General features: G+C 41.1%; 1 protein-coding gene across 3 annotated transcripts in view; it reads left to right on the top strand.

The window, feature by feature from the left end:
- The window catches only part of Cdk5rap1 (CDK5RAP1 mitochondrial tRNA methylthiotransferase), a 34,734-nt gene that overhangs the window by 4,420 nt on the left and 18,280 nt on the right, over nucleotides 1-12,034 (top strand). For all 3 annotated transcript variants that reach the window (XM_076851699.1, XM_076851697.1, XM_076851698.1), the window contains exons 3-7: nucleotides 911-1,014; nucleotides 1,775-1,809; nucleotides 3,174-3,274; nucleotides 7,913-8,123; nucleotides 9,547-9,667. In XM_076851699.1, coding sequence (XP_076707814.1) covers nucleotides 911-1,014; nucleotides 1,775-1,809; nucleotides 3,174-3,274; nucleotides 7,913-8,123; nucleotides 9,547-9,667 — 572 coding nt within the window. The remainder of the gene's footprint in view (nucleotides 1-910; nucleotides 1,015-1,774; nucleotides 1,810-3,173; nucleotides 3,275-7,912; nucleotides 8,124-9,546; nucleotides 9,668-12,034) is intronic.

Here is a 12,034-nt window from a genome sequence, read left to right as displayed (position 1 = left end):
AACTGGGGATGGAATCTAGGGGCACTTTAACACCCCCAGCTTTTTTTCTGTTTTTTCCTGTCTTTTTCTGGGGATTGAACTCGGGGGCACTTAACCGCTGAGCCACATCCCCAGCCCTTTACCACTGAGCCATATCCCTAGCCTCTGCCCCCCCCCCCCCTGCAGTGCTGAGGATTGAACCCAGGGCCTTGTGTATGCTAGGCAAGCACTCTACCAACTGAGCTATGTTCCCAGCCCCCATCCCTTTTTATATTTTATTTTGAGTCAGTGTCTTGCTAAAGTGCCCAGACAGGCCTGTAGCTTGCAATCCTCCTGCCTCAGCCTCTGGAGTGGCTGGGATTTCCTGTATACACTGGTGCACTTGGCTCATTTTGTGTTTTGTTTTGTTTTGTTTTCCCTGTGGCCACCACATTGCTTCCAGGGGCTGGAGAGCCTCTTCATTTCTGGGATGAGTGTAACATGTGGATTTAAACTTATTTTGCTCTCAGGCTGATAAACTGATCACTGGTCCTTCTTTTTCTGTTTTATTTATTTATTTATTTATTTATTTTTTAATTATTGGTGGACATAACATCTTTCTTTGTATGTGGTGCTGAGGATCGAACCCGGGCCACACGCATGCCAGGCGAGCGCGCTACCGCTTGAGCCACATCCCCAGCCCCTTTTTCTGTTTTTATAACCATATTTCCTCATATTTTAAATGACATGGCTTGTAACTGGTGATGTATATAATATGGCATTTCTTTTGTTTAGAAACGCTGCAATTAATTTGGGGTACATCTGGCAATCGATGGTATTTTAGGATAGAGGCAGTAGGGGACTTAGTGGGTAATCGGTTGCCTCAGGTGTTCCTAAGGCTCTTGACGCCTTTTGAGACATGTGACTCATTGTCATGTTCTTCTCATTGCAGTCTACCTTGAGACCTATGGCTGCCAGATGAACGTGAATGATACAGAGATAGCCTGGTCCATCTTACAGAAGAGTGGCTACCTGCGGACTAGTATCCTCCAAGAGGTGCATGCATTTCCTGCTTCCTTGTGTTTTCTGGTCCTGGGAGAGACTGCGTTTATTGCTAATTCTTAAGTGCAGCCTGCTGGGAGAATCTGTTGTGTGGGGTGTACCATGGGACGGAGATGTACTTTTGTTCCAGCTTTTTTTTTTTTTTTTTCCCGTACTGCGGATTAAACTCAGCCACATTCCCAGTCTTTTTTGTATTTTATTTTGAGGGGGTCTTACCAAGTTGCTTAGGACCTTGTCAAGTTGCTGAGTCTGGCTTTGAAGTCATGATCCTCTTGCCTCAGCCTCCCCAGCCACTGGGATTACAGGCTTTTTTTTTTTTAAATATTTTTTTAGTTGTTGGCAGACCTTTATTATTTATTTATTTGTTTATATGCGGTGCTGAGAATCAAACCCAGGGCCTCACACATGTCAGGCAAGTACTCTACCACTGACCCCAACCCTAACCCCTACAGGCTATTTTTGAGACTCTTATGATGACACTTAACTTTAGGCAAGGACTTAAGTTAAAAATATGCTGTGGGGAGGAGAGGCGGAGAGTTAGTACTTAGTGGGTACAGTTTTAGTTGTGGAGGATGAGGTAGTCCTAGAGGTAGACGGTGGTGATGGTTGCATGACCGTGTGAAGGTTCTTAGTGCTGCAGAACATCATCGTGTTTGAAATGATAAAAGTTTGTATATTTTTTCCTAGGGTGCTGATTCTACAAAGCCATTTTCAAAGATCACAATTTTCCTTTTTTCCCTTGTTTTCTGTTCAGGCTGATGTGATTCTTCTTGTCACTTGTTCTATCAGGTATGAATTTTCTTCCCCAAGAAGGTGAATGTATCTTACGTAATTGTGCCAGAGCTAACAGCATGCAGTGGACTTACCAGTGGAGGCGAGCCCATGGCTGCATGTTAGCTGACTTGTAGTTTTCCTGCAGTGGAACTGGTCTTGATGCAGCCGACTGCCATATGCTGAGCACATGCTGTATGTCAGGTTCCACATGAACACTGTACATGTGTTAACGAGTTTAATTTTCATAACCGCGATATAAGGTTAGCACTCTTATCAAACCTATTTTATAGGTGCAGAAACCCCAAAGTGTGTTGAGTCATCCAACCTTTCCTGAGGTCTTCCTGGTTACTAATGGCATATGTGTATAATATAACTGCCTGAGTAAAGGTGCAGCCAGTGGCTGGGGGAGAAAGAGTTCTTCACAGAGATGCTTCCTGGCATCCATTAGGGGTGTCCGGGAAGCCCTTGGCTGTAGGAAGCCATTTCCGTGTACAGGCATGTTAGTGTTTTCTTAGCTGGTTGAGCCATCAACTGTGATTCATCATTTTTATTCTGAGGGCCTTTGCTGTATGGCACATATGGCACACAGTGAGGAGCTTTAGGAGATTCAGAAATGAACCCTTTGGGGCTGGGGATGTAGCTCAGTCAAAGAGTGGCCCTGGGTTCAATCACTAGTAAGGAAAAAAAAAAGAAAAGAAAAGAAGCCTTCTATGGAGTCTAGCTTTAAGGAGCTTATTCTCATATGGGAACTAATACAGATGTACAGATCACTCTGATATTCTATAGAAAATACTAGGTAAAGACTGAAACAACAAAAGCAAATTGCTACAAACAGAGAAAACCATAAAGTGGAAAGAGAGTTCAAGGGAGGAAAAACTCTTTTACAGAGGTGGGGAAGGCTTTGAAAAGTAGACTATTGTCTTTTTTTTTTTTGGGAGGGGGTACTGGAGATTGAATTCAGAGCACTCAACCACTGAGCTACATCCCCAGCCCTATTTTGTATTTTATTTAGAGACAGGTTCTCATTGAGTTGCTTTGCGCCTCACCGTTGCTGAGGCTGGCTTTGAACTTGTGGTCCTGCCTCAGCCTCCTTCTGGGATCAGAGACATGTACCACTTTGCTTGGCAAAAAGTAAACTGTTTTTGAGTTTGGCTTATAGTCTTGTCAGGATTCGGGGATGTGCAGGATAGGTGTTATTCTAGGAAAAGTGGATTATAGCAAGCAGTGCTTCTTCAGTTGGCCCAGCTAACCTCTCTGAGTATAAAGGTAGACGTCATTTAAAAGGTTGAAGGTGGTTTTATTTCCTTTACATTGTTCTACTCTCCTAATTTCTCTATAGATTATTTTTGGTTCAGTTTTGCCTCTCTTGATCTCTGTAGGGAGAAGGCTGAACAGACCATCTGGAACCGTTTACATCAGCTTAAAGCTTTGAAGACAAAACGATCCCGCTCCCGGGTGCCTCTGAGGATTGGGATTCTAGGTATCCGGTAATTTGCAGATTTTGTCCTTTTTGAGACTTGGATTCCAAAGGGGCTTATATGCTAGAGTTTCCCTTAGAGGCTCGTATCCTAGGGCATGAAGAAACCTTATATACCCTATGCAACTCTTATTCTTAACATCAAAGGCTACAAGATTAAATGAGATAAAGCCCATAAAAGGGCTTTCCATAGTTCCTGGAAGTATAGGTGCTCAGAAAGTGGTATATCTTTCCTCCAGTCTGATGCAGCTCATGGTGGCATGGGATTATGGATGGGGTAGTGTTTGGAATTTGAAGGGACAGCATAAAGTTTCAATGTAGGCACTTTTTGTCTGGACCCCTAACACATGCCTGAGTGAAGAGCCAGGCCTGCTTTGATTAATGTGATAGCCACTAGCCACAGTTATAAAAAAAAAAAGTTCACCTCAGTTAGCCACATTTCCAACTGCTCAGTGGACACACAAGATGACAGCTACCAGGTTGGACAGCACATCCAATCATTTCCATCCAGCACATTCTATCACATTATTAGAAAGTTCTGTTAGACAGCTTTGTCCTAAATGGCTGAGAAGCATATTTTAAAAAAATGCTCCCAGCCAGGCATCGTAGTACACATGCCTATAATCCCAGCAATTTAGGAAGCTGTGGTAGGAGGATTGTGAGTTCAAAGCCAGCCTCAGCAACTTAGCAAGGCCCTAAGCACCTCAGTGAGACCCTGTCTCTAAATAAAATACAAAAATAGGGCTGGGGATGTGGCTCAGTGGTTGAATGCCTCTGAGTTCAAGTTCAATCCTCTGTACCAGAAAAAAAAAAAGCTCCTTATTCTTTTTGTCCCAGAATTTAGTTAACATACTTAACATTATGGATTCTAGTCTGTGTCATTGTGGAATAAATTAATCCCTCATGATGAGTCAACACACATTTAGAGTAAATCTGGTTATACTGATGAAGGAAATTTTTTTTTTTTTTTTTTAAATAATATCTGTTTCTTTTAATTGTACACAATACCTTTATTTTATTTATTTATTTTTATGTGGTGCTGAGGATCGAACCCAGGGCCTTGCATGAGCTGGCCGAGTACTCTACTGCTGAGCCACAATCCCAGCTCAGTGGAAACGTTTTGTTTCACTTCACTTTCTTTGTTAGAGAAGCTCCTGAGCATATATCTATTAGGAATCTCAGAAATTCCAAGAATAATTATTTCTTTTAAATAGTAATGGTGGCAGAATATACACAAAGTTGCCATTTTAAAATGTATGTTCTACAGTTGGACATGACATATGTCTGTAATCCCAGTGACTCAGGAGGCTAAAACAGGAGCATTGTAAGTTCCGGGCTAGCCTAGGCAACCAGTGAGACTCTGTCTCAAAATAAAAAGTAAAAAGAAAGCACTGTGGGTGTAGTTCAGTGGTAAAGTGTCCCTTGGTTTAATCCCCAGGACCCCCCCCCCCCCCCGCCACACCCACACCCCCCACCCCCCACACACCCCACTCCTCCCATCCCACCCCCACACCCCCACACCCCCGCATACACAAAAGAAAAAAAAAAAAAAGCATGTTCTATGGTGTAGGTTGGCTTTGTGTTACTGTGACCAAAATGCCTGACAAGAACAACTTGGAGGGGGAGGATTTATTTTGGCTTATGGTTTCAAAGGTTTAGTCCATGGCTGGCCAACTCTGTTACTCTGGGCTGACTGCTGTTGTGGAGGCATGCTGTTCCGATTGTTCATGGCAGCCAGGAAGCAGAGACAGAAGGGGAAGGGGTCTCAGGGCTCCCTTCTGCAGCGTGCCTCAGTGACCCGACTTCTTCAGCCATGCTTCACCTACCTTCAGTTACCACTCCGTTAGTCCATTAGTCCTAGGATGGACTGATTATGTCACAATGTAGTCATTGCACCTCCTAACATTCCTGTGTTAACACAGGAGTTTTCGGGGCAGACCTTGTATCCATGTGATAATTTATGGCTTGAAGTATATTCACGTTGTTGTGTAAGCATTACTGCCATCCTTCTGCGTGAATGCTAACTCCCTGTTCTGCCCTACCCCTAGCCCTGGGCAGTTGTCATTATACTGTTTCATCTGAATTTGAATACTCTAGGTAACCCTCACAGAACTGGAATTATACAGTATTTTCCTTTGTGACTGCCTTAGGGTACTTTGCATAATGTAGAGTGAAAAGTATTCTCTGTACATACCCTATGTTTTGCTTATCTGATCCTTTTTTGATGGATTCTTGGGTTGCTTCCATCTTTGGGCTATTGTGAATGATGCTGCTTGCTATTCAAGGTGGGTATACAACCAAGAATAATTTTTTTTCTTTTGGTACTGGGGATTGAACCCAGGGTGCTCTACCACTGAGCTACATCCCCAGTCTTTTTCATCTTTTTTTTTTTTTTTTTTTAAAGAGAGAGAGAGAGAGAGAGAGAATTTTAATATTTATTTTTTTTTTAGTTTTCGGCGGACACAACATCTTTGTTTGTATGTGGTGCTGAGGATCGAGCCCGGGCCGCACGCATGCCAGGCGAGCGCGCTACCGCTTGAGTCACATCCCCAGCCTTTTTTTCATCTTTTTTATTTTGAAATAAGATCTGGCTGAGTTGCCCTGGCTGGCTTTGAACATGTGATTCTTTTGCTTCAACCTCTCAGGTACCTGGGATTATAGGTGTGTATGCACCACCATGCCTCTACAACCAAGAAAAATTCTTTTCTTTTCTTTTTTTTTTTTAATGGTACTGGGATTGAGCCCAGGGGTGCTGTACCACCAAGCTAAATCCCCAGCTCTCTGTATCTCCTATTTTGAGTCAGGGTCTCTAAATTGCCTTAGGCTGACCTCAAATTTATAATTTTTCTGCCTCAACCTTCTGAACAACTGGGGTCACAGGTGTGTGCCATCACCCCCAATCCAAGAATAATTCTTTCGTTTTTTTTTGGTACTGGGGATTGAACCCAGGGGCACCTAACCACTGAGCCACATCCCCAGCCCTTTTTTATTTTGAGACAGGATCTCACTAAGTTGCTTAGGGACTTGCTGAGTTGCCGAGGCTGGTCTTGAACTTAAGATCCTCTTGCCACATCTCCTGAACCGCTGTAGTGTGTGCCACTATGCCTGACTCTAAGATTAATTCTTTTTATTTTTTTATCCTTAGTTGTAGATGGACACAATAATTTATTTTGTTTATTTAGTTTTTTTAATGTGGTGCTGGGGATTGAACTCGGGGCCTTACACATGCTAGGCAAGTGCTTTACCACTGAGCAAACAACCCCAGTCCCTAAGGTTAATTCTTATTTAATATAATACTTATTTAAGTATTTTCAAAGGGTGTTTGTAAAAAGTGGAATTTCAATAGTAGAATACTTGCCTAACAAGTGCAGGGCCCTAAGTTCAAACCCCAACATTACCTCCGCCAAAAAAAAAAAAAAAAAAGACTTTTGGGGTAGTTAGTTATTTTTTTTGAATTGCTATGAACCCTTTTCCTTGGTTTTCTTATTTCTTTTTCTTTTTTTAATTTTTATTTATTTATTTTTGCATTACAATTCTTAATGCATCATTATATCATAATTTATCATATATATAAAGTATGTTGACACCAAATTCACATCTTCATACATGTATTTTGTATAGTGATGAGGGTCTCCTTTCACCATTCATGCTGTTCCCCTTCTCCCCCTCTTTCCCTCCCACCCCTATTCCCTATCTAGAAGTAATCTTCCTCCCTTGCTCTCCCTCCCAACCCCATTTTGAGTCACTCCCTTATATCAGAGAAGACATTTGGCGTTTGTTTTTTGGGCATTGGCTAACTTCACTTAGCATAATCTTCTCTAATACCATTCATTTCCCTGTAAATGCCATGATCTTATTCTTTTTTATTGCTGAGCAATATTCCATTGTGTATAAATACCACATTTTAAAATCCATTCATCCACTGAAGGACATCTAGGTTGGCTCCACACTTATTTTACCCCTCACACATCAGGTAGAGCTCTAATCTCTAGGGTATATAAAGAGCTCAACAAGACAAGCACCAAAAAACCACATAATCCAATCAATATATGGGCCAAGGACCTGAACAGACACTTCTCAGAAGAGGATATACAGTCAATCAACAAATATAAGAAAAAATGCTCATCATCTCTAGCAATCAGAGAAATTCGAATTAAAACTACTTTAAGATACCATCTCACTCCGGTAAGAATGACATCTATTATGAAGACAGACAACAAGTGCTGGTGAGGATGCCGTACACTCATACACTGCTGGTGGGACTGCAAGTTGGTGGAGCCAATTTGGAAAGCAGTATGGAGATTGCTTGGAAAACTGGGAATGGAACCACCATTTGACCCAGCTATTCCTCTTCTTGGACTATACCCAAAGGACTTAAAAACTGCATACTATAAGGACATAGCCACATTAATGTTTATAGCAGCACAATTCACAAGAGCTAAACTGGGGAGCCAACCTAGATTTCTTATGTAGGAAGATGCAGGTTCCAGTGCTGCGGTTCAAATTTGAAGGATGCTACTAAACTCTTTGAGAATTTTCTGGGCTATGGTCTGTAATTAAAGCTAGGGATGATGGATACTGAGAAGAAGGCATGAAAGCAGATGAGTTTGCAGATAGATGCTTGTTTCTTTTCCCTGCTAGGCTGCATGGCTGAGAGACTGAAGGAGGAGATCCTCAACAGGGAGAAAATGGTGGATCTCTTGGCTGGTCCGGATGCCTATCGAGACCTTCCCCGACTGCTGGCTGTCGCGGAGTCAGGGCAACAAGCTGCCAATGTGCTGCTGTCTTTGGAGGAGACCTATGCTGATGTCATGCCAGTCCAGACAAGCCCCAGTGCCACCTCTGCCTTTGTGTGAGTTATTGCCCAGGACTTGGGAGATGAGACTCTTTTTCTTTTCACTTTTAAAATAACACATAACTTTCATTATGTTAAAAAAAAAAAAAAAGAAAAAAAAAAAAATATATATATATACACACACACACACACACACACACACACATACACACACACATACACACACACACACATATACACACACATATATATGTACGTGGTATGGTACAAAACACAAAAAATGATATTGTATGAGTGCTTCACACCCATTATCCCTAGTCTCTATATTCTTTTGTGGTTCAGGGACTTGTGCATGCACGTGCTTAGCCACTGAGCTACATTCCTAGCCCTCTTAATTTTATTTTGCTTAGTTTGCCAGACTGGCCTTGACCTTGCAGTCTTTCTGCTTCAGCCTGTGAGATAGCTGAGATTGCAGGTGTGCACTACCTTCCCTTGTTGAATATTTCTTAAAGTGGCATTAAATTTTCTATGACAGGTTTTATAAATTTTTGCAAATTTTGTTGGAATAGGCCCATTTATTTACATAATGCCTATGCTGCTTTCATCACTGCAGCAAGAGTTTTGTAGTTGTGGCACAGAGGGAAGCCTGTTTACCATCTTTTTTATTACACAACAAATTTGCTAACCTCTGTTCATTTTAATGGTATCTCATTCTGTTGTTGAAATAAATGTTCAGTAAATACAATAGCTAACATTTATTAAATAGTTCTTCAGTGAACATTTTGGTTTCATATCTGTAATTCCTTAACATAAATTTTTTATACAGAGAATGCAAATGAAAGAGAGTGATTTAATTTGGGTATCTAGCAGTTGAATCAGGATTCTGTGAGAAATGCAGGGTCTTCTCTCTCTTTTCTCTGCGCATGCACACACACTGACCACTCTTTATGACACTTATATTTTTTCTGATCTAGATATAAAAAGTTCAATTAGTGTGCCCATAAAAATAGAAGCTGGTGATGGTACACGCCCATATTCCTAGCCAGTTGGAAGGGTAAGGCAGGAGGAGTTTGAAGTCAGCCTTGGTAACTTTTTGAGACCTTGTTTTAAAATAAAAAATGAAAAGAACTGGGATTGTAGTTTAGTGGTAGAGCGTACCTGGGTTCATCCCACAGTACTGTAACAAAACAAGTCAAGACAGAAGTTCATGTGTGGTGCGTCTGTAAGCCATCCCTTCACCACCGAGCTCCCTCAGGCTAACCACTGTCTTCCATTTACAGTTTGGTTTGTGTTCTGTGACTAGACATTAGTTTTTAAAAGCTAAAAAATGTCTGCTTAATTCTTTATAGATCTCAGATTGGCCCAGTGTGACTATGCAAGCTAGAGGATTCAAAGCCAAAAAATAATCCCACGGGAACTCTTGGGGTCATGCCAAAACACCCTGCTCTGTTAACTAAGATCTGATAACTTTCTTCCCCAGGTCAATAATGCGGGGCTGTGACAACATGTGCAGCTATTGCATTGTTCCGTTCACACGTGGTAGGGAAAGGAGTCGGCCTGTGGCCTCCATTCTGGAGGAGGTGAGGAAGCTTTCTGAGCAGGTGAGTGCTCCAGGCTCTCTTTCTATGATTGTGTCTTGGGAGGATGAGGACAACCTATTCTAATTTTGTAGCCTGTGCTGTCTGTATGTTGTACAAGTGTAGGACCTTGCCTGGCCAGAAATACTTGGATGTATATCTTTGGTTTATCACCACAAATTATAGGCTTTTTGCTTAGGAGGTAGCACAGTGCAATGGCTAGAGCATGAGTTTAGAATCAGGTGACCAAATGTGAATTCTCTCTATACTATTCTCTAGCCTGGTACCTAGGTATGTCATTTGACCATCTTCTTTGAAACAAGTTTCCCCATCTCTATGAAAAGAAGATAATACCTTCCTTGTAGAATCATGGAAAAGATTGAGGAAAAGTTTTTTTTTTTTTTTTTTTTTTAATATTTATTTTTTAGTTTTAGGTGGACACAATATCTTTATTTTACATTTATGTGGTGCCAAGGATGAAACCCAGTGCCTCATGCATGCCAGGCAAGCACTCTACACTGCGTCACAACCCCAGCTCCAAGATTGAGGAAAAGTTTTAAATTCCCTGGCATATAGTAGGTTTTTGGGGAATGACACATTAGTCTGTCCTTTTTAGGGGCATCTCCCACATCTGTAGTTCATCTTATCACTGAGTCAGCTTCCTAGGTCAGGGACAGAGAACAGATGAGGGGAGTGAGTCAGTTAAGGCCAGAGGAAAGAGATCTGCTTCCCTGCCTCCTTAGAGGAGTTGGTCCCTCAGCCTTTCAGCAGGTCTTTGCCTAGGCAAAGAGGACAGTAAGTGGCACTATGGTTCTTCTCTTCTGGTGGGCTTTCCCTATTTCCTTCCTTGTTTGACTTGGGAACTGTGGGAGCAGGCAGGTTAGCCTCTGCCAGTTCTAAGTCAGCTATTTGCCTCGTGATCACATTCTGGCTCTGTTATTGTCTTTGCCCTCTTGCCCCCATTCCCAGATAATCCTGTCCTGGATTTGGTCTTTCTTGCTAAGTTGCTGAGGCTGGCTTTGAACTTGTCATCTTCCTGCCTCAGCCTCCTGAGCCCCTGGGATTACAGGTGTGCACCACCACGCCTAGCTCATTTAGATTTTTACACTACAGTTGCAAAGAGAATAGAATATTGTGTATTTAACAGAATGTTTGTTTATTTTTTCAAACAATGATTATTTATTGATTGATTGAAGTCCTCCGAGCTATATCCAGCCCTTTTTAAATTTTGAGACAGTCTCCTAAGTACTGAGACTGTTGAGATCATCCTGCCTCAGCCTCCTAATCACTGGGATTATAGGCCTGTGTCCCTTTCCTTTTAAGTATGTGCCTAGGCTGGCCTCAAAGTTGAGATCCTTCTGTCTCATATTCCTGAGTAACTCCTGAGGTGCATCAGCTGGTTTAAAGCAGCTTTTAAAATGTCTTCTTCAATTTTTTTAAGTTTGATTTAAAAGATATGGGGGCTGGCAATATAGCTCAGTTGGTAGAGTGCCTGAATTAGGTAGTATTATTGTATGAATATATCTGATTTTGACAATTCTCTTGTGATTATATAGGACAATATCCTTGTTTTTAGTTTTATACTCAGAAGTATTTAGGAGTAAAAGTAGGATGTCTGCAGCATATTCTCAGAAGGCTTAAAGTGTGCGTGTTTGTGAAAGGGAATGATACATAAATGGACACAACATTAGTTGATGAATATGGGCAAAGGTTATTTGAGAGTTATTTTATAATTGCAGTTTATGTTTGAAATTATGTCAAAGTTACAAAAATATTTCTATAGCTACCTTTTTTTAATGACAAAAAAAATTTTTTTTATTAGTTATTGATGGATCTTTATTCATTTTTTTGTTTATATGTGGTGTTGAGAATAGAACCCAGTGCCTCACACATGCTAGGCAAGCACTCTACCACTGAGCAACAACCCCAGCCTCTTTTTATGACTTTTTTAATACAAATTTTTGACACACAAATTGAAGACTAGTATAATAAATGTGATTGTTCAAATTTGTTTTATCCACCTACCTCCTTCCATATATAAATTTTTTTTTTCTGAACCATTTTGAAACTAAGATTTAGACATTAGCCTGCTTAACATTACATCTTCAAGAATATTTTCCTTTTCATAACCATAATTCCATCATAATATGTTAAAAAAGATGATATTATCTAATATGCAATCCATATTCAAAAAGTGTGTTTTTGAGATAAGGTTTTACTATGTTGCTGAGGCTGACCTCCAGCTGTTGGGCTCAAGCAATCCTCTTGTCTTGCCTTGGCCTCCTGTATAGCAGGGACTACAGGCAGGTGTCACCAGGCCTGACTTGGTTATTAGTAGTCAGGTATAAAACCTTGAGATTTAGGTTATGTATTTTTGGTGAGTATACTTAA

Source organism: Callospermophilus lateralis, chromosome 3, assembly GCF_048772815.1.
Source record: "Callospermophilus lateralis isolate mCalLat2 chromosome 3, mCalLat2.hap1, whole genome shotgun sequence".
In the NCBI taxonomy this organism is placed as follows: Eukaryota; Metazoa; Chordata; class Mammalia; order Rodentia; family Sciuridae; genus Callospermophilus; species Callospermophilus lateralis.
The sequence above is the reverse complement of the archived record's forward strand: the minus strand, read 5'-3'. Positions and strand labels throughout refer to the sequence as shown.